General features: G+C 41.2%; 1 protein-coding gene across 1 annotated transcript; it reads left to right on the top strand.

The window, feature by feature from the left end:
- Nucleotides 1-2065: 2065 nt before the first annotated feature.
- Nucleotides 2066-6600, top strand: LOC145341220 (hepatic and glial cell adhesion molecule-like). The gene is made up of 4 exons (XM_080186141.1): nucleotides 2066-2174; nucleotides 3310-3669; nucleotides 5004-5285; nucleotides 6500-6600. The coding sequence occupies exons 1-4, from the start codon at nucleotides 2066-2068 to the stop codon at nucleotides 6598-6600; spliced, it is 852 nt and encodes a 283-aa protein (XP_080042267.1).
- Nucleotides 6601-24064: the final 17464 nt, after the last annotated feature.

Genomic DNA, 24064 nt, shown 5'->3' with positions numbered 1-24064 from the left:
TTATGCCTCCTGGCCCATAAACTTTGTAGTCCTGCCGAATCCAGCTGTGAATGGTGTTGGACTATCAACAATTCTCTGGAAGAGGAGGCTACACAAATAATCAACCTCAATGTGGCAAATAGAATTTAATCCTGAAATCTAACTCTGAAATTGTGAAGTGATACATTTTGGGGCAACTGACAAGGCAAGAGAATACACCATGAACAGTGGGACACTAGGAATTGCAGAGGTCGAGAGTGACCTTGGAATGCATGTCCAAAGGACATCTTGGGATAGGTAGATAAGTTGGTTAATAAGGCATATGGGATACTTGCCATTATTAGTTGAGGCATAACATTATAAGAGCAGGGAAGTTATGATTGAGCTATATAAAATGCTCGTTTGACAACAGAGTATTGTGTGCAGTTCTGTTTACCGCACAAAGGAAGATGCGATTGCACTAGAAAGGAGTCTCCAGGATGCTGCCTGCGTTGGAGCATTTCAGTTATGAAGATGGGCTGGGGTTATTCTCTTGAAGCAGAGAAAGCTGAGGGGGGAGCAGATTGGTGGTGGGGGGGGGGGGGTACAAAATTATGATGGACATAGGTAGGATAGATCAGAAGAAAGCTTTTCCCTTAATGAGGGGTCAATAACCAGAGAACGTGGATTTAAGTTAAGGGGCAGGAGATTTTGAAGGGATTGTGGAAAAGCTTTTTCACACAGAGGTTGGTGGGGATCTGGAACTTACGGCATGAAAGGGTGTTAGAGGCGGAAACCCTCAGAACATTTAAAAAACATTTAGAACATTTAGATAAGCAGTCGATCTGCCATAGCATACAAGTCTATGGACCAAATGTTGGAAAATGGGATTAGAATAGATAAGTGCTTGATGGCTGGTGCAGACACTATGGGCTGAAGGGCCTCATTCTGTGCTTTAAAATTCTTATGATTCTATGACTGTGATGGGGGAAGCCCAGCCCTGCAAAAGACAAGGCTGAAGCATTTCAATCATATTCAGCCAGAATTGCTGAGAGGATGATACATCTCAGCATCCTCCAGCATCACAGGTGCCAGTCTTCAGCCAATTTGCTTCACTCCATGTAATATTAAGATATGGCTGAAGGCACGGAGTACTGGAAAGGTTACGAACCCTGAAAATATTCCAGCAATAGTGCTGAACACTTGTGCTCCAGAACTTTTCACTTTTCCACGTTGTTGGCTAGTTCCAGTACAGATGGAACATAGACATCTAGCCAACAATGTGGAAAGTTGCCCATGTTTGACCAGTCTTTAGCCAATTTGCTTCACTCCGTGCAAGGGTGACTGCCCTTGACATCAAGATAGTATTTGACTGGGTTTGGCATCAAGGAGCCTTATCAAAACTGGAGTCACTGGGAATGATGGGGGAAACCTCAGCTGATTGGAATCATTCCTGGCACAAAGGAAGATGGGTGTGGTTGTTGAAGGTCAGTTATCATGGCTCAAGGACATGACTGCAGAAGTTGTTTTGAGAAGTGTCCAAGACACAGTCATCTTCAGCTGTTTTATCAGTCGCCTTCTTTCCATCCCATATGGTTCATTAATGTCTGCCCTCCTCACCCATTTTAGCCTACATGTGATCCCTAATAGCGTTGTGGGTGTACCTCCACCACATGAACTGCAACGGTTCAAGAAGGCAGTTCACTACCACCTTTCCAAGGGCAATTAGGAATGGCGAGAAACTGCCAGTCTAGTCAGCAACACCCACATCCCATGAGGAATAAAACAAAATAACTGTGCTTTGATCAGTAACAAAAAAATTGACATGTATAATTTACACTTGTATTTTCCAGTATTCCATTTGTTTGCAGTGAGTGGAGAAGCATTACTTGCCAGACTGGATACCATCACTAATATCAGAGCAGGAGAAAAGGTCCAGTTCCCTATACAGAATCAAGGCTGTGAAGCTCAGTATAATGTAACTTTTAGATCAAGATTTCCACAAACCATTGAAATTTTAACATGGAAATCGAATAATCCAGAGAATCTATACCTTGTGCATCCACTGTACCAACATAGAGTTGGAATCCAGAGAGATTGTGTGGTGATGTATAATCTCCAGGTTAGTGACACTGGAGAATATGAAATACACATTGATTACAATGGGACAGAGATGAGAAAACATCATGAAAGTACTTTTGGGATGCAAGTATTTGGTAAGTGTCCACATTGTTATTGCTGCAGCTCAAACTGCTCAAGTCACATAGTTTGCCAGCACAGTATGAAATTCAGCCTGTATAAATGGATAGCACTGCAGCCTCACAGCGCCAGGGACCTGGGTTCAGTTCCTGGCTTGGGGTCACTGTCTGTGGAGTCTGCATGTTCTCCCCATGTCTGTTTGGATTTCCTCCAAGCGCTCCGGTTTCCTCCCAGTCTAAAGATGTGCTGGTTAGGTGCATTGGCCATTGTAGATTCTCCCTCAGTGTACCCAAACAGGTGCCAAAGTGTGACGACTGGGGTATTTTCGCAGTAACTTCATTGCAGTGTTAATATAAGCCTACTTATGACAGTAATAAATAGACAAATGAACCTTTCTGATTCTCACCAAGCATTCCGTGGGCGGCGCTGCAGCACAGTGGTTAGCACTGCTGCTTCACAGCTCCAGAGACCTGGGTTCGATTCCCGGCTCAGGTCACTGTCTGTGTGGAGTTTGCACATTCTCCTCGTGTCTTCATGGGTTTCCTCCGGGTGCTCCAGTTTCCTCCCACAGTCCAAAGATGTGCAGGTTAGGTTGATTGGCTATGCTAAAATTGCCCCTCGGTGTCCTGGGATGTGTAGGTTAGAGGGATTAGGGATGTGTAGGGATATGGGAATAGGGCCTGGGTGGGATTGTGGTCAGGCAGACTCGATGGGCCGAAGGGCCTGTTTCTGCACTGTAGGGTTCTATGTTCATTCTTTTGACTTTTTTGACAGATTAGACAGGCACCATTTCACACCATCCTAATCTATCAAACTGAACCACAGAAAGAATATGCCGAGCATATCTGTTTCACGCCAAATCTGGATGGGCGAACATAATGGTAAAGGGGGAAGTGCTGTAAAGTTGGGTGGGCAGCCCATTAATTCAATGTAAATACATGCAAATGTATTTAAATTGCCATAGCACCCGTTTCAGGCGCGATTCGGATTGCGGCAATTTTTGGACCTTGGTAAAGTGGGCATCTGCGCAGGCATGGATCACGTTAATGGCCTCACGCCCGACTTTACCAAGTTTTCACGCCCAGTAAAATCAGGCCCAATATGAATAACAATTAAAAATTAATGTGTGCAATTTATGTTTGTGTTTTCCAGTATTCCATTTGTTTGTGGTATGTAGAGAAGTATTGCACGTCAGACCTGATACTGTTACTAATGCCACTGCAGGAGAACAGGTCCTGTTCCCTGTACAACATCAAGGCACTGATCCATATGATGTTACCTTTCAATTGAAATTTCCGGTGCCCTTTAAGATTTTAACATGGAAATCGAATAAACCCGAGAAGTTGCACATTGTGCACCCACTGTATCAACACAGAGTTGGAGTCTATGAAGATTATGTGGTGATGAATGATGTACATGTTAATGACACTGGAGAATATAAAATACACATTGACTACTATGGGACAGAGCTGAAAAACCGTGATCAAATTACATTCAGGATGCATGTATTTGGTAAGTGTTCAACACTGAAGCTTTTGCTAATTTTGAGGATTGCAAGTCACAACATAATAGTACAAAAAACATTTTTTGATTGAGGGCTGAAAGGGCACATGATGTAAATAGTTTGTGATCAAGTTAAATAGTTTAAGTAAAGAACTGGATTAAATCCTTCACATAATATGCAGACGATACACTTATATCAACAATTCATTTGCAACGTACTTAAAAACTAACCTCATCATTAATGCCCACTGAATCCACTGAGAACCAGATTTCTTCACAGGAAAGATTTCAGTTTACTCATGCAAATCAAGCCAACACTGACACAGCCACCAAACAAACCTGAGTAAGTGCCTATAACATGTGAAAGTAAACACTGATTATTTTCCCCACCAACCACTTGCTCTAATTTTTGTTTAAAGATTCTGATGTTCATAATGAGCTGCTACAAAGCCAAAGGTGTAATTGTGAAAAATAACCCGTACAACCAATGATTTTATCAAGTGAATCAGCTGAAACCATGGGCAGGCTGTCCTTCAATTCTGCTGCCAGAGAACATACTTCTGTGGAATCCCTACAGTACAGAATGGGGTCATTCAGCCCATCGAGTCTGTACCAATCACAATCCCACCCAAGCCCCATTCCCGTAACACCACATATTTACTCTGCTAATCGCGCTGACATGAGAGTCAATTTATCATGACCAATCAACCTAACCTGCACATCTTTGGCAGGACACTGGAGCACCCAGAGAAAACCCACACAGATATGGGGAGAAAGTGCAAACTCTGCTCAGACAGTGACCCGTGGCCGGAATTCAACCTGGTACCCCGATACTGTGAGGAAGCAGTGCTAACCACTGTGCCACCCGAAAGTGTTGTTGCAACTTCTGCCCTTAGTCTTATTCCTCCTGCATTTCTTCTTCAGTCCCTGCGGTGACTGTGTTACAGTGCACAGTAGAGCTGCCAGCCAGTTATACTGGTCAAAAGCTCCCTGAGGTGGAACTTCCTCCTGAGTGAGGAACAGAAGTCCTGCCTGCAACCACATAACATTCATTTGAGTGTGAAATGGCTTTGAGGCAATCGCACTCTGCAGAATAAGACACTATCATCCAAAGTAGCCAGGCTCCTGTTTAAGAGGAACTGCCTCTGAGGATGGCATTATAGCTTTAGTGGCTAAGTTCCTTCATAGAAAATTTTCTTTAGCATTTCAATTACCCAAATCAAATAAAGTCTATTTTCATTCGTATTCTGGTTTATTATATCTCTCAGAAATATGTCTAAGATGAATTACTCTAAAGTGCAATGACTATGTTGTGTGGGTTAATTATTAACTGTCTATTTCAGAACCAGTTTCTCAGCCTGTTGCAGAGATTCTTGATAACTGTGTGAATTCATCAAATATTACTTTGAGCTGCTCTGTCTCCAGAGGATCAAATTATACGATTCACTGGGAAAAGATGTCCTTGTCTGGAGTTCTCAATGAGACATATGATGAGACAGTGCTTGTGATAAACTGTGTGACTGAGGTGGAGCAACATGTGTACAGATGCATTGCAGAAAACCCAGTCAGTAATGCAACCAGTGACCCAGTGAATATCAGTCAATATAATGGGGTCAATCTAAAAGGTGAGAAATAAGAAAACTTTCTAAGTTATAACAGGAACACTTTTATTTGTTGCTTCCCTACGCAAGAATTCAGCTGAGAATATGTATTGATAGTTTTCTGATGTAAATATTCCTCTATTTCCTTGTCTAATGCAACTGCCAAATAGCTGACATCTGTAAATGGGAATATTACAACAATAGCCTGCATTTATAAAGCAACTTAAACATAATAACAGACTCCAATGTATCTACACTAAGTGCCTGCCTTTAGAATGATGCCTAGTACATGGAGATACTGTAGTAGTGATTATAAAAGATTAAATCAAGGATGAAAACTTTTAATTATGAAAGGGGCGAGAGATTCTGGAACTGTTTTCTTTAGTAGAGGAAAGGAGATTAGACAGTAAAATTGAAAATCATGATGTGATTTGACAAATCCTGAAAAACGATTTCTACACATCAATTAGGACGTCAATTTATCATGGATAGGGTTAAAGGATAGAGTAGGAGATTTTTTCTGTAGTGTAAAATATGGAATGGATATGAAACGCCTCATTGTAATCATTTGTAGAAGCAGAATCCAGAATGGATTTTAAATGAGCGGTGGGCATATGTTGGAAAAATAAACATTTACATTATGGGAACAGGAAAGTAGGTAGTTCTGTCTGAGAGTAGAGGTGGGTATAATGAGCTGGATGGTTTCCTCCTGTTTCATAAAATACTATCCATCTGTTTTAGGTAAAAGAAACCACTTGATCATTCTGGTTGTTCTGGGAATGGCAGTTCTGGTGCTAATCTTTGTACTATATCTGGTTTACTCTCTCCAGTTCAAGCAGTAAGTGCCACATTTCAAATTAACGTAAGCCATTGAAAAATACAAATACACTATCCAGTGATCTGCTACTTCATTATGAAATACTAACTACAGACACACTTTTATTAATTGTAAAATGAAAGGAACAATAACAACAATTATCAGTGGTCAAAAGAAAACTTGAAGAGGTTATCATGTTGGGATGTAATTTTTCCTTCCAGTAATGATCCAGCACTGAATTCCTAAGTGCACAGAGCTTCAGGTCACACTATGGAATTCTGACAATATTTTTGATAAATTACTTGACATAAGTTGGCTGAAATAAGGTGCTGGAATTATTTGATATGAATCATGTTCCATATGAACAAATTTGCAAAAAGCTTTTTGATGTGTATTAAGTGCAAGACTTGTCTGTTTACAGTTGGTTATTCAATGATCAAGAAGGATCCCTGTTATGTCTTTAACCTTTTGGAAGCTGAAAAATTTTGCATGATAAAACAGCTCTATAGACAGAACAACTAATTAAATTTATAAAGGACAGTGAAATTATTAAGGAAATTGCACTTAGTAGAAATACACTGAGTGTGGTCAGATACTATGGGGGCATTCTTACCCGCTCATCCCACAATTGATCAGCAAGGTGAGCCAGTATGATCCGGCGAGAGGTGCAAAATCAGCTTTGCCGTAATATTTTGCCTATTGCAATGTTACTGGCTCAAAGCCAATTTCAATAAATCAATTACTCATTTAAATGTTCTTACCTGCTGAGTGGTCAAGGTCCTGACTGGCGAGGATCACACATTGTCCCCATCTACGGGGACCAGACAAGACAGCCTTGCCAGAGGCCATTGAAGCCCCCAGATGGGGGCAGGGCTGGGGCGTGCACAGAACACTGGGAGATCGGGATGCCTGTGCAATGGTCCCCAGAGATCAGCAGCTGGCTTTATAGACAAGTTAGGGCTCTGTCCCTCCCCCTAATAACAAAAATCAGATCCTGCCCCTTTTTATCAACTAAGTGCCATATGATTGCAACTGGGAGCTCACCCATAAAATCGGTGCGATCCTCTTCTGTTTCATTCAGCACTTAGAATTCTTTTGGTAAGGTCACCCCCTATAAGTTATTGGGATATTGACTGCCTTCACATGTATTGGATAACTATTATTTACACAAAATAGTTCTGAGCAATAGATTTTCCCTTCAGGGATAGTCTTCTATAATGATGTTTATTTAATGTGAACTTCTTTGATTTACAATCAATAGGCTAAAAACACAAACCTAATTATTCTTAGATTGACCAGAACTGTTGGCAGAATCTTCCACTCCCACCAGCTGGAACCATGTCAGGCGGGGCACAAGATTTGGCAAGAAGCCAAAAATCAGTTTGTGATTATGAGAAACCAGTTTGGGGTCTTATTTTCCTGACTTTCTTGGCAGCTTAAAGCCACATCAGGTGTTTCACAGAGCTGTGTTGGCGACTCTGTATTCATCTCATGAATGCTTATTAAAAGGCTAACGTATCGGAATCTTTTTCTCCCTTCAAATGAAGTGCCCAGTCCATGGACACTTGGAATACGCTCTTTTGTGACAGTACATTAGTGGCACGCACTAGTGAGGTAGATCTTCCAGGACTTTGTGGTCAGTAGATGCTGCTTTCACCTTTCTGTTACACCATCAGAGAATGCAAGCCGCATCAAGACTGGAATAGCAGAGGATGAGATCAAGACAGGACTTATGAGTGCAATCAGGGAGCAGAGTGGCAGATTGAATGGCTTTCATGTGCAGTTTACATGTGACATCTGCTCTTTGGAACCGATGATGTAACAACTGAATGGGCCACTTGCTGCTCGCCCTGACATGAAATTCAATATGCTCTTTGTAGATGCATAATTAATTAGTAGATTAGCACTAGATTTTTTGGGTTCAGTTGCCCAGCTGTCTGCAGACTTCACTCCAACCTCTGTTCTTACCACTGGACTTAGTCGCCAGAATGGAAAATACTTTTACATTAAAAATAAACCAATGCAAGATTTCACAATTTGTAATAAAAATCAAGATTAATATGAAAGATGGGTGAATGATGATGTGTAGGCCTAACGCTACTATCCATTGAATCATTATGCCTGAGATGCAATCCTGTCAAACCCACTTTATTCTTCCCTTCTTCAAAGACTGGAGCTCTGGGGAATTTTGGACCAGACTACCACAAAGTGAGATAGTGGCTGAGGTCCAGTCATGCATATGAAGGAACGGTTTAAAAGCAAGAAGTTGGAACATTAGTTAACAGCTGTGTTGGAATATTGACTAAATCAGACCTAAATGGTTCCAGGTTCAATATCAAACCTGTGCAAGTTACTGTGGCAGTAATGGGGCAACTAACTGGTTTTCATTACTGCCTTAGGGATGAGTAAGAAGAATTGATTGTCAATGATTTTACCAAACTTAAAAGATGGAAGTTTGGATATTATGGAAAAAGTGTTTTTAAGTAATTAAGAGACAATTGGTATGTAATTTCTTCATTGAACAATTTTGTTTAAAGGAACTATTATTATTGGTATGCTAATAGGATAGTTTGTTAGCTCATGAACGTGCAGGCCCATAATCCTTTTCATAAATGCCTTCCGATTTTCCAATAGCTGCTAAAGAAAAGTGGAGCAAATAAATTGCGGTATACTAGGATTTCCAGAAGACATTTGAAAAGCTTCTACATATCAAATAGAAGTGATTTTTCTACTTTTCATATTCATCTTCCAGAAATCCAACGTCTGTATGAGGAATAACAAAGAATTTGTAAAGAATGATGGTGTGCACGATTACTAACAGTATAACTGTATTTATTTTTATTATACACTCATAGGCCTTGAACTACATTATGTAAATTTGCAGTTACAAGTGATGTACCTCAAGGATCTGTTTTGGGGTCACTGCTGTTTGTCATTTTTATAAATGACCTGGATGAGGGTGTAGAAGGATGGATTAGTAAATTTGCTGATGACACCAAAGTCGGAGGAGTTGTAGACAGTGAGGATGGATGTTACAGTTTGCAGAGGGACATAGATAAGCTGCAGAGCTGGGCCGAGAGGTGGCAGATGAAGTTTAATACGGAGAAGTGTGAGGTGATTCACTTTGGTAAGAATAACAGGGGTACAGAATATAGGGCTAATGGAAGGACTCTTAGTAGTGTGGACGAGCAGAGGGATCTCGGGGTACATGTGCATAGCTCCCTGAAAGTGGGCACCCAGGTTGATAAAGTTGTTAAGAAGGCGTACGGTGTGTTAGCTTTTATTGGTAGAGGGATTGAATTTCGGAGCTGTGAGGTCATGTTACAACTGTACGAAACTCTGGGGCGGCCGCACTTGGAGTATTGTGTACAGTTCTGGTCGCCGCATCATAAGAAGGATGTGGAAGCATTGGAAAGGGTGCAGAGGAGGTTTACCAGGATGTTGCCTGGTATGGTGGGAAGGTCTTATGAGGGAAGGCTGAGGGACTTGAGGTTATTTTCATTGGAGAGAAGAAGGTTACGAGGTGACCTGATTGAGGCATACAAGATGATCAAAGGATTGGATAGGGTGGACAGTGAGAGCCTTTTACCTCGGATGGTGATGGCTAACATGAGAGGACATAGCTTTAAATTAAGGGGTGGTAATTATAGGACGGATGTCAGAGGTAGGTTCTTTCCTCAGAGGGTAGTAAGGTCATGGAATGCTCTGCCTGCATCAGTTGTGGACTTGCCAACTTTAAGGGCGTTCAGATGGTCTGTGGATAGGCATATGGATAACATTGGAATAGTTTAGGTTAGAGGGTCATTGGATTGGTTCCACTGGTCGGTGCAACATCAAGGGCCGAAGGGCCTGTACTGCGCTGTAATGTTCTATGTTCTAAATTTGGTTTGTTAAGGGATTGTATGGGGTTTTTCATGCAACGCAAAAGATAATGGATGAAATCTTGCCAAAAAATAGCAGTATTGTTTCTGTCAAGACACATCCAATGTCCTCCCCAGATCTTATAACACACAACCAAAAAAATCAAGCGGGGTGGGGGATTTGTTTCTTAGTCTCCTGTGGGAGGGGTCCTAAATATGTGAACAAAACCTGGCTGCACTGAGATCAGAATTCTTGGTTAAAGAGCACCCCAACCAGAACAAGAACAAACTTTTCTGCCATCACGTAGGTCTTGAGTTCCCCTGTCCACCCCTGATCAGCACTTCTTTCCTCCTACCCCCACCTCTCCAAACCCTCTACCCTCAACACGCGCACACACGCATGCACATACACACACAAACGCAGTCAGGGGATGTTTCCAGGCCACTGCCTGGCCATGTCCTTCTTCGTTCATTATCTTCACAACTTACATTCCCATCCAGTTTGGTGCCAACAGCAAATCTGGAAATATTACAGTTGGTCTCCATATCCAAATCATTCATAATCATAAATTCCCCTACAGTGCAGAAGAGACCATTCAGCTTATTGAGCCTGCACTGACAACAATCCCACCCAGGCCCCACGTAACTCCATGTATTTAACCTGCTAGTCCCCCTGACACTAAGGGACAATTTAGCATAGCCAATCAGCCTAAACCACACCACTTTTTTCATTGTGGGAGGAAACCCATGCAGACATGGGGAGAACATGCAAACTCCACACAGACAGTGACCCAAGGCTAGAATTGAACCCGGGTCCCTGGCACTGTGCAGCAGCAGTGCTAACCATTGTGCCACCAAGCCACATATATTTGTGTGGATTGTGAATAGCTGTGGACCTAGCGCTGATCCTTGTCTGCTGTGGCTCTAAGTGCTCATTAAAATGCTGCTTAAATGTTGTCAGGTTTCATGCCTTTCCCACCAATTCAGGTATGAGTTCCTCCCCCTAAGCAAAAATGTTTTCCCTCAAATCCTGTCTAAATCCCCTGCTCCAATTCCTTCAATCCTATGTGTTCTAATTTTATTTACTAAACTGCTGTATAGAACCTCATGAAAAGCCTTCTGAAAATCCAAATACACCACATGCACTGGTTCTCCTTTATGAATGCTGCAAGTAGTATTTTCAAAAATATGTTTGTCAAAGCTGATTTCCCTTTCATAAATCCATGTTGACTCTGCCCAGTTTGACTCTGCCCAGTTTTACCATATTTTTCTAAATGGCCACATTCTTTCTAATAAGTTCTAACATTTTTCTGTACTACTGAAGTCAAACAGTAACAGGTCTGTCTCTTTTTCCTCCCTTCTTTAATAGTGAGATTACATTTGCTACTTTTCAGTTCCCAGGAAAATTTCCGAAATCTATCAGATTTTGAAAGATAACCACTAATGTATCCATTACCTCTTTAGCTACCTCCATCAGCACTCAGCGATGAAGTTCATCTGATCCAGGGGATTCATCATGGTTTGAACCCACGTCCCCAGAGTATTAGCCTGGACTTATTGATTACTAGTGCAGGGATATTATCACTACAACACTGAGTCCGCCAGTAATAAGAGGCAGCTACTTTTCTGACTTATTCCGACATTGAATTGAGCTAGAATCCCTACAGTGCAGAAAGAGGCCCATCAATTCTACACTGATCCTCTGAAAGAGCTTCCCAACCAGGCTCTCTCCCCTATCTCCAAAACACTATGCATTTACCATGGCTAATCCATGTAACCTACACATCTTTGGACACTAAGGGACAACTTAGCATGACCAATCAACCTAACTCGCACATCTTTGGAGTGTAGGAGGAAACCTGAGCACCTGAAGGAATCCCAGTGAGAAAATGTGCAACTCCACACTGCCATCCAAGGTTGGAATTGAACTTGGGTCCTGCTAACCACTGAACTGCCAAGTAAAGAATTTTGCAGATTAGCAGATGCTCATAAATTCCCAGGTCCAAGACCAGCATGAAATCACTGCCATTTTTTTAAAACATTTAGATATTTATTTTTAATTCATTCGTGAGACATGGATGTCACTGGCTGGCCAGCATCTTGCATTGAGTTATTTGATAGGACATTTCAGAGGGCACTTGAGAGGCAACCTCATTACTGTGGGTCTGGAGTCACCTGCCCAGATAAGGATGGAAGATTTCCTTGTCTAAAGACATTAGTGAACTTTCTATGCATATTATGATAAAAGTATGTTTACATTTTTTTACTCATACAGGTGAACAAATATTCAAAATGTTTAATTTTATATTCAAGACTAATTGTTTTACAACTTACATCTGTTTTCATTTTCAATGGATAAGGTTTTGATTGCCTGTCTGATTCAATTATAGTCTTGTATACAAACCTTTGAATTTATTTGTATATACATCACTTTCTTCTGATTGTTAGATTTGATTTTAATTTGAGATTTATGCTTGGGGCTTGAAATAGCTTGTGACTTTTACCTTAATCTTCCAATTTCGGTAATAAAACTTGCAAAGACTAACTTGGTTAGTTTTTTATTGTCATGTACTAAATAACTCCATTGCAAAACAAAAATTGCCTTTCTTGTTAAATCACAGGGAGAGTTATTTTTGAGCACTGATGCTGTCACATAGTGGAGAACCAGAATGGAGAAATCATCTAAAATATTGCCAAAGCTATCAATTAGACCAGTTTTATTGAATTTATATGCAACCCCAATTTTCCCAATTTGGGCAAAATGCTTATGTTTAGAGGAGTTAGAATCTTTCCAGAGAGTAACAGTAGCAAGTGGACTTCCCCAGGTTCAGTCAGCCATGTTTATAACTCTTGAGATGCAAGGATCACTGCCAACCCATCATCCCATGCAGTGACAATAAATTTTCACTTAGAGTATCTTACTTCATCCAGTTCACTGTGGGCATAATACTGTGATATGGGAACTATAAATTTTACCATACTTAATTTAAAAAATGTCTTTTATCTTTATTAGTGGAAGGGTTGGGGCTAGTGGATTTCCAATTCTTAGACAGTTTTGCAAAAATCCATGTCTTTCCACTTGAATTTCAGAGATGGCTAGGGATGACTAGGCTGAATCTGCTCAAAAATGCATCTATTTTATATTGGCAGGAATATTGTGAAAAATAATCCTTATCCAGACAGGAGACAGCTGCTCCTACATCTGTATTCTGTTTTTCCAGACATAATCCAAATGGTGCCACTTAGAGACATTCTGAAAACACAACATAATAGTTCTGTATGCGGTGCCAATCAATCTCTCCAAACCACTACAATACTCAATATATCTGAGTAGAACTGTTAACAACAAAATATCCTCAATGGAATTCTTTTAGCTGGACAGTTAAACCCAACCACAGCACAAACCCGTATTCAGTTCTTTATTCCTCCTTTCTATGGGACAGCATCACTGCTAAACATATGTTCTGTGCTGAAAAAATTCTCAATGTATTTCTTGTACTTGGTTGTCTGGAATTAACCTGTGATAGTGACTATGCTTGATATCAAGGGAGCTTTTGACTGAGTACACCAGCAAAGAGCCCCTGCAAAGTTTAAGTCAGTTGGAATCAAGGAAGATTCGTTGTGGTTAGCGGAGAATATGATTGTGGAGGTTGGCAGCTAATCATCATCCAGGACATCAGTTCAGGAGTTCCTCTGGTGGTATCTTAGGCACAACCATCTTCTGCTGCTGCAACAATGACCTTCCTTCCATCATAAGACGGAAGTGGGGACGTTTGTCTATATTTGCGCTGTGTTCTGCAAACCCTCAGATAATAAAGCAATCTATTTCCAAATGCATCATTCAGGCTTGGGTATCATTCAGGCTTGATCCACACAAGTATCAGGCAATGACCATCTCTAACAAGAGGAATCTAACCATCTCTCCTTGATGTTCAAAAGGATTACTATAGCTCACCATCAACATTCAGGGAGGTTGCCAATGATTAGCATCTTAACTGGACCAGCCAAATAAACACTGACTACAGGAGTAGTAAGAAGTCTCACAACACCATGTTAAAGTCCAACAGGTTTATTTGGTAGTAAATGCCACTAATTTTCAGAACGCTGTTCCTTCGACAGGTGAGTGGGAGTTTGATCACAAATTGTGATCAGAGCTCCCACTCACCTGATGAAGGGGCAAACCCCAAAAGCTAGTGGTGTTTACTACCAAATAAACCTGTTGGACTTTAACAGGGTGTTGTGAGACTTCTTACTGTGTTTACCCCCGTCCGACACCAGCATCTCCACATCATAACTACAGAAGTAGATCAGAGGCAGCAAAATGACTCACCTGCCTCACCAAAACATGTCCACCATAACAAGGCACAAGTCAGGAGTTTGCTGGATTAGTGCAATTCCAATATCACCTGAAGAAGCTTTATATCACCCAAGACAAAGCAGCCTGCTTCATCAGGACCCCATTCACCACCTTAAACATCCACTCCTTCCACTACTGACTCAAGGTGGCAGTAGTGTGTACCAGCTACACGTTGCACTACAGCAATTCACCAAGGCTCCTTCGACAGCATCTTCAAAACTTATGACCTTTAGCACCTGGTAGGACAAGAGCAGCAGAGAGATCAGAACACCAATGCCTGCAAGTTCCCCTCCAAGCCACACATCACCCTGACATGAAACTATATCACCATTCCTTCACTGTCATTAGTTCAAAATCCCAGCACTCCTTCCTAACAACACTAGTGTTTACCAATACTACATGGATTGATGCAATTCAAGAAGGTGGCTCACCACCACCACCTTGAGGACAGTTTAGGGATGTGCAGAAAATGTTGGCCTTCCCAACAACACACAGATGAACAAATATAACGGTGGGATTTTCCGGTTTTGCCCACCCTGAATCCGGAAAATCCCACTCACTTCCATCGCCTGGCCTTTGCACACTCCAATTCCAGTGATGGATGGGATGGTAAAATTCATCCAACATGTCAAATGCTTACACAGTTCTTGTATTTAGATTGAGTTCAGCAACTAAAGCACAAAATCAGAAATCTCAAAGATTCTCTTGTTCTGTACTCTTAATTCTGTTAAAGTTCAATGAATTGTGATCAAAGATGCAGTTGTTATTGAAATGCAAATGAAACAGTGTGGAAACATAATTCTCTTAATAGGATGTGTGGGAAGATGTTGTATGTTGATTTGTCTTCGCAAATATCACACAGCGTTTAAACATACAATACAAAGGTGAATTTATATCAGACATCTGTCTATTAACAGACGTTCAGATAAACAAGGTTCCAGATAGACGAAGTTGTCACCTGTGGCAGGGTCATAGAATCATAGAACCATACAGTGCAGGAAAAGGCCCTTCGGCCCATCAAGTCTGCACCAAACACAATCCCACCCAGGCCCTACCGCCATATCCTTACATATTATACACACTAATCCCTCTAACCTACGCATCCCAGGACACTAAGGGGTAATTTCTTAGCATGGCCAATCAACCTAACCCACTGTGGGCTGTGTGAGGAAACTGGAGCGCCTGGAAGAAACCCACACAGACACGAGGAGAATGTGCAAACACCATACAGACAGTAACCCTGGCCAGGAATTGAACCTAGGCTGCTGGCGCTGTGAAGCAGCAGTGTTAACCACTGTGCTACCAAGCAGGATGCATGACTAACGAATGACAGATACCACTAGATTCACTCCAACAGTCATTTGTGACTCAATAGGCCCAATTTTACCATTTTCATTCTAAGTGCTGAATCTGGATGCAATTCACATCCAATTTGGAAACCTGTTCTCAGGCGCCAATATACGCACTTAGCCTGGGAAAAAAAATCACAAGTCTGAATTGCGCTTATTGCACCCAAAACATGGGAACTTTGAACTGTGCATGTGCAGTGAAAAAAAAATTGAAAAACACGCTCCTGTCACATCACTCCTCGACTGCAAAAAGCAGATAAAGCGGTCCAAGAGCGATGGCCCCCATAGACATCACCTCACCCCCATCCATATCCCATTATCCACCCACCTCCCCGCAACACAGACTGATCGCGACCCTCTGCCTCCCTTGCCGATGCTCGCAGAGTGGCAGCAGTCTCCCTTTCCCCCCCACCAACTCCCCCCAACCCCCACCAGAGACCCATCTGACCCACCTCTCTCCTCACCAAAGAATGATCTGGCCTCCATCTCCCAGTCAGAAAGTGATCTGGCCTTCTTCCTCCCTCCCCCCACCAGAGAATGATCGGGCACCCCTTTACCAAAGAATGATTTAGCCCACTTCCCCCCACTCCCATCAATCTGCCTCAGAGAGCCGTTGGCAGCTCTGAACTTACCTCTTCAGAAGCTGAAGCGCCCGAAACAAACCTTTGCTGAGCAGTCTATCTCGTGCTGAATTTGGATGGGCAAACACAATGGTAAAGGGGAAAATGTTAGTAAAGTTGGGCGGGCAGCCTATTAATTCACTTTAAATGCATGTAAATATATTTAAATTGCCGTTGCACCCATTTCAGGCGTAGTTCAAATGACAGCCATTTTCGGGCCTTGATAAAATACACATCTGCGCACACACGGGCCTGATTTGTGCTAATCACCTCATGCCCAATTTTACCAAGTTTTCATGCCCGAAAATGAACGCAACGCAATGGTAAAATCGGGCACAATAATTTCAATGTTCGTATGAATTTGGGTAATCTGATTTCACAGCAGATATATAATATTTTTGTCTTGGTTTATCAACGTGAACAAATTTAGCATAAAAATCTATTGGAGTTTGTTAACCATTGTGTTTTCATTTAGCTATGACAAGTGAATGACTAAACAATTACCCTCAAGTATGAGTTTTTGATCACCTCATACAAATTTTTCAATGGAGCTCCCTCCTGATAATGAACTGTACAAAAATATGAACTATACCCAACTAAGGGATGAAATTAAACATTTACTTCATTATTTCCTGAAATGCTGCAATATGAAGTGAATTGTCTAAAAGGTAAGAAAAAGAATGTTTATTGCTGAAAGAAGAAACCTACTGTCAAAGCTTTTCGTCTTGCACTCATCTGGACAGATGCAAGAATGTCAAATTTCAAAAGGCAATAATTTGTACTCCATGATAAAAGGGTGCTGATTGATTGGCAAGTTGTCTCATATTTCAGAAAGCAAAGATTTGCAATTGGAAATATTCAGTGAAAAATAAAAGAATGATGGTATCCCAATACTGGAAGTGAAAAAAACATTTGTGTTGTTAAATACCCTCAAATTTCCTTGGTCATCATTATTTTTTGTATTTCAATTTGTAAGTTTGTCAATTTTGTTTTACTATTGAAGAGTTCACAGGGATTTTCTTCAGATAAATCAAAAGATATTGCGTGGAATATTCTGCGCTCTTCGAGTGGTATGTTTGGAAGCAGGGAAGACATTTAATTGGGATGGAAGAATATAGGATTAGCATCATTCTACCTTCCCAATTCCATCCCAATTAAATCTAGGATAGAAAGTCTCATAGTTGGCCATCCTGCCCCACTGCCAAATGAGGCCCTTAAATGGACAATTAATGATCACTTAAGAGCATCATCCTGCTGACACTAGGTATTAACCTTGCTGCAGGCAGGCCTATCGCCACATGAGGAGAATGACATGTCGACCTGTGGGGGCCAGGGTTAGGTCCTTCCTTCAAGACATTCATTACTTCATCAAGGAAACCAGCATTGGGAAGGGGGACCCCAGTGAGAACCATGCCCTACCCTTGCTGTCAACACCACCCTCACACTTTGCAACAACCCCTGCCAACACTTACTGACCTGAATCACTCTGCAATCATAGGCCTCTAGAAGCTGTGATTCTGCAGCCACTACCTCCTCACTGAAACTGCCTAGCAAAAGAGCTGTTGGCCTTTGATTCCAGCTTGGCCTTTGATAGAGTTGTGTGGGACTTCCATACCTGGGATCGTGAAGATAGGTCTGCCAGTAGTCTCTTAATTGTGTGATTCGAGCAGGTCGGCCAGATCACAAACCAAAGGAGTCAATGTAGTTCTCTCACCAGCTGTGACCTCCATCACCTCCACAAGGTTCTACCACTGATTTATAATAATGAGTGCAGTACATATTTTAATTTAAGATGCTGTTGTATTCCTGCACAATGTTGACTTGACATAATGCAGGAATTAACTGCTCATTAATTTCCAGATGCAATACCATCTTTTTTTTATTTTAAAAAATGATTTTTGATACTTAGGGGCATGTGTTGGCATGGAGGGTAAGGGGCCATTGGTGATGGGTAGGGAGCATCATCTGGGGTTGATCTTTTGGAGGCATCATTCAAAATCTTCCCATATCCAGACTGATTCCTGACTCCTCTGAGAGGCTGAGGACCATAGGTCCTTCAGAAACTGACCTGACTCCTTGAAAATTGCAGAGGGCTCAGAGATACCAAACTCTGCAATTGAATTGGCCAGGTTGGAAATGCAGGGTGCGGGCTTACTGACTCTGCTAAAATCCAGTCCATTGTCACAAATGTTCATTCATCTATAAAGAAATAAAAGTATCATGTACTCACTCATACCTCTTGTACTCTACATGCATAATGAAACTTGGCTGAGAGCCTTGACTTCCATTAGTTAAACAGGTACAAAGAAGGGAAAACATTACCTGATTGACAACTAGTACTTTCTTCTTAGGTTTCTTTTCTCAAAGGCTTAATGTTTATTGCACAAAGAAAAAGAGGTGTCAAGTTCCTGTTACTTAGGGGACTTTAGGGGCCATTACAGGGTTTTCACAGTAACTTCATTGCAGTGTGAATGTAAGCCTATTTGTGAATAATAAATAAACTTTACTTTTTGATACTTTAAAGGTATAATTGATTGGCACTATTAAAGTTAAAGTTGCCAAATTCCCTGATGACAATAGGCTGCTATAGCCTTCAGAAGAGCTATTGATGATTTAACCTGAGGATCATCACACCTCAGGTGAGGGGCAATGTTGAGAAGGCGAGCCATCATGAATAACCTTTGCTGGTACAGGAATTGAATCCACGTTGTTGGCATCACTCTGCAGTGCTAACCAGCTGTCCAGCCAACTGAGCTAAACCGGCCCTAATAATTGTCCCTATTATTGCAGCAGCATTTTTAAAGAAAGTTATGATGGCTGATTTTTAAGCTTTTCTACACATGCTGCGGTTATTACGGAATTCATTGGCTCTGCACCAATTGTATGCTGGGTGATTGGGCATGGAAGTGCTATGAGTTGACACAGAGGGTATGAGGAGCCATTGGGGGTGGGTGGGGACATAGCTGGCATAGATGGAAAGTGGGTGATGAGGGGGGAGGGCTGTGGGCCTAATATTCAACAAAACAACTGGGACAAGGTTGCATAGAACCAGCCTGCCTCACCACTTGGCAAACCCTATAGCTGTCTAATTTGGTCCAGGGTTGGCTGCAACATTCACCAGCATCACCTTCAGCCCCATCCCCCACTCCTACATCCCTTGTTGTCCCAAGACAGGAAATTTCTCAGCTTGAGCAACCCACCTGCATGATGAAACTCTGGCCATGTTTGTAATCCTATTCTTTCACAGCCTAAATGGTTGGTCACCAATCTCCTTAACAACATTAATTGTTTGTAGTCATTCTCTCTCTCTGATGTCTGTTTTTGTAAACTTTATGATTATTTGTACAAAACGCTCATTATTTTCCATCTTATCCTGTGACTATTGACTTTGATGTGAGGTTTACAGTTGAATACTGATATAGCTTGTGGCATTTCCGACTGACAAACTAAATTTTACTAATTTGGGTGCAATGCCCTTCACTGGGTTCTACATTACACAAGTCAATGCACACTTACTGTGTTATTACTTTGACACATTGGCAGAATTTTCTATTGGCAGAAATATCTTGAAAACCATTCTCAACTGAGTCCCTCCCATCTCTATGGGACTATCCATGAACTTTACCCACAAAGTTGCATACTCTATAGGGACCTTACTTTTCTCTACATATGCTTATGGTGAATAACTTCTTCGAACAAGGAGGAGTTACTCAGCCTGTTGTGTCGCGCTGGCTGTCTGTAAGAGCAGCCCAGCTAATTTCCCTGCCTTCCCCCTCCCCCATAGCCCTGCAATATTTTCTTTTCAAATAGTTATTCAATTCTGTTTTGTAAGCCACAATTAAATCTACCTCCATCACACCCTCAGGTAATGCATTCCAGATCCTAATTGCTCGCTGTGTATAAGATCTTTTGATCATGTTGCGTTGACTTATTTTGGTATTCAGCTTAAACTGATGTCATTTGGTCCTTGATCATCCCACCAAAGGAAACAGTTTCTCCCTATCTACACTGTCCAGACCTTCTTGATAGTGAACATTTCTATCAAATTTTTTCTAAGGGGAACAGCCCGTTCTTCTCTCATCGATTCAGATGACTAAGTTCTCTCATAGCTGGAACCTTCAATTTTTCCTGCACTCTCTCTAATGCCTTCACAATCTTGCTAAGATATGATGCCAAGAATTGGGCAAGTGACCTCATATGAGGTTGAAACAGCATTTTATAAAGATATATTGTAATCTTGTTTTTGTACTCTATGACTCGATATATAAAGCCTAGGATGCTATGTGCTTTATTAATTGCTTTCTCAATTGCCCCAGCCACCTTTAATGATTTGTGCATATAAGCTCCAGGTCCTTCCTGTTCCTGGTCCACCTTTAGAATTGTAACCTGTATCTTATATTGACTTTCATTCTTCCTGTTAAGATGTATCACTTCACACTTCGCTGCATCAAATTTCTTCTGCCAAATGTCAGCACGTTCCCATCAACCTATCCACAATCTCAAAAAGTAATTTTAATCTCCTCACAATTCAAAATAATTCCAAGTTATGCATCATCTGCAAATTTTGGAATTGTGCTCTGTACACCCAAGTTGAGGTCATTAATATCGATCAAGAAAAGCAATGGTTCTAATATGAAGCCTCACATACCTTCCATCAGTCTGAAAAACAACTGCTCACCACAGTTCTCTATTTCCTGTCATTCAGTAAACTTTGTACCCATTTGTCACGGTTCTTTTGTCCCATGGGTTTTAACTTTGCTGGCAAGCCTATTGTGTGGCACTTTAGCAAACGCCTTTTGGAAGTCCATGTACACCATGTCAACCACATTTTTTCATTAACACTCTGTTACCTCAGCAAAATATTCAATTAGTTATTAAACACAATTTTCTCTCAATAATCCATGCTGGCTTTCTTTAACTAATCCAAGTGACTGTTGATTTCTCAAAGTTTTTCCATCACTGAGATTAAACTGATTAACCTGTAACTGTTGGACGTTCTTTACACTCTTTTATGAGCAATTAAGGATGTAACACTTGCAATTTTCCAGTCCTCAATAAAGTTGGAAGATTATAGCCAGTTTGACTGCAATTTCTACCCTTTCTTTTGATGCATCTAATCTGGCCCTGGTGACTTTTCAAGTACAGCCAGCCTGTCTAATACCAACACTTCGCTATCTAGTGTTTCAACTACCCCCTCTTTCATCATGAATTAGGTACTATCTTTCTCCTTGGCAAAGACAGATGCAAAATATTAATTTAGTTCCTCAGCAATGCCTCTGCCTCCTGTAAATACCCTTTCTGGTTATTAATCGGCCTCACTCGTCCCCTTACCACCTTTTTACTTTTTTTTATATATGTCTATAGAAGACTTTTGGATTTCCTTTTATGTTAGCTGCCAGTCTCTTCTGATATTTCTTCTCATTTCTTTTTTCACTTTCCCACTGAATTTTACATACAAATATACATGCACATGAATTAGAAGCAGAAATAGGTGATTTGGCACCTTGAGTCTGTTTTGCTATTCAATAAGCTCATGGCTGTCCTTGTTATGACCTCTACATTTCAGTCTACCCCCTATTAACTTTGAGTCTTTTGTCAATCAAGAACCTATCTAAATCAGCCTTAAAACTATTTAATGTCCTACCTCCTCTGCTCTCTGGGGAAGAAAATTCTACAGAGTAACCATCCTCTGGAAGAAAAAGAATTCTCTTTATCTCTGTCTTAAACAGGAGACCTCTTATTTTGTGGCCTCTACTTTTACTCTCTGCCATTAGAGGAACCATCCTTTCAACATTCATCCTCTCAAATCCCCTCAAGACCTTATATGTTCCAATAAGATCACCTTTTTCTGCTGCAATGGATGTAGGCCCAAGCTGTCCTGCCTTTCCTTGCAAGACTACCCCTTCATCGCAGGAATTAGTCGAGTGAACCTTCTCTGCACTGCTTCCAATTGTATCCTTTCTCAAATAAAGGGACCACAACTGTACTCAATACTTCAGATATAGTCAAACAATGCAAAATTTGCCTACTTTTATGCTCCATTCCCTTTGCAATAAATTACAACATTCCACTTGCCTTTCCAATCATTTGCTGTACCTGCCCACTATTTATGATTCATGCATGAGGAAACCCCAATCCCTCTGTACGATACAGTTTCAACTTAGATAAAAGCAAAATATTGCAGATGTTGGAATCTGAACAAAAACAGAAAATGCTGGAAAATCTCAGCAAATCTGACAGCATCTGTGAGGAGAGAATAGAACCAACGTTTTGAGTCTAAATGACCCTTCATCAGACCACAACAAAACTATTGCCAGAAAAAATTCTTCAAGGCAGCTCATTTCAAATAAAGGCCATGATGAGTACAGGCATAAAACCATAATAACGGTGCATTAATATGACAGATTGACCATCAGAGGGCTCTGTGGTAGCAGCAAAAGAAGTCAAAAGATTTGACAGAACTTTTTTTTATTTGTCACTATAACGCAGAACATGTATTTGTATCTAATGTACAGTTATATTGGAATTAAATGCAATGCCATGTGGAGATGTTGACCACAGGCTTCATGACAATAATTTCCCATGATTTAATCATACCATTAAAGGGAAGAATGAGTAAAGTTTGGATATGTTGGAGTATCAAGCTCTTTTTGTTTGGATAGTAACCAGCTAGAGCTTTGCATTAATACAAAGCTAGCTTGGCAAGATATATTTAAAGCTTATTTATTAGTGTCACGAGTAGGCATACGTTAACACTGCAATGAAATTACTGTGAAAATCCCCTAGTTGCCACACTCTGATGCCTGTTCGGGTACACTGAGGGAAAATTTAGTATGGCCAATGCATCTAACCAACACGTCTTTTGGACTGTGGGAGGAAACCAGAACACCCGGAGGAAACACATGCAGACACGAAGAGAATGTGCAAACTCCAGAGACAGTGACCCAAGCTTGGAATCGAACCCAAGTTCCTGGCACTGTGAGACAGCAATGCTAACCACTGTGCCACCATGGAATGTCTCATTTTGGGTTAAATCCTTTTAATCAATCAATATTGGCTTAGTTTTCCATGAAGAGACAAGCAAGCTATTTATGGTGTGCACGCTGATCTAGTCATAACTTTGTTCCCGGTTTGGTATTAGAAAAGATTAAAAGATGGACATCTCTCTCAGCTTGGCTGGAGAACATGTGTAGATTGAAGCAATAGAAAACTGAAGGAGCTAAATTACACATGCATCAACAAATCAAGTTTGTTTCATGGATTTTGAAGTTCTGGTCTGACCTTCTTTGCTGTTCAGCAATGGAGGAGATCAGCAAGATCATGGTGTCGGAGAAATTATTTAAAGCTGTTCTGAAAATGAATTGTCAAACTGTTAGTTAAGAACTAATGTTAATGAATCATGAAGCCTTATATAAACGAAATGTTACTGATCAGGGATAGAAACCTCGGCTGGGATTTTCTGGCCCTTCCTGCTGACAGGATCTTCCGGTCCCACAGAAGGCAAACCACCCGCACACCCCCATCCCCCCATTTTCACCCTCCTCCCCATGGCATGTTCCATTGCGGCACAGCTGGTGAGCAATGCAAATGGCCATTAACTTCAGTGGGACTGGGGGTGGCTGGACAAATCCAACTTATGCCATCAAATTCACCAGCCCACAAGTGGCCCAGTAATGGGAACATAACAATACTTTTCTTTATCTGGACCTGTGCACAATTCCTTTGTGAACAAAGACCTGAGAAGGTAGGGACTAAACAAAACACTTGGGGCGGAATTCTCCCATCCTGCCACAGCAGGTT

The sequence above is a fragment of the Carcharhinus amblyrhynchos genome, chromosome 3 (genome assembly GCF_965287045.1).
Source record: "Carcharhinus amblyrhynchos chromosome 3, sCarAmb.v2.hapA, whole genome shotgun sequence".
In the NCBI taxonomy this organism is placed as follows: Eukaryota; Metazoa; Chordata; class Chondrichthyes; order Carcharhiniformes; family Carcharhinidae; genus Carcharhinus; species Carcharhinus amblyrhynchos.
Note: the sequence above shows the minus strand (reverse complement) of the source record. Positions and strands in the feature narration are given on the sequence as shown.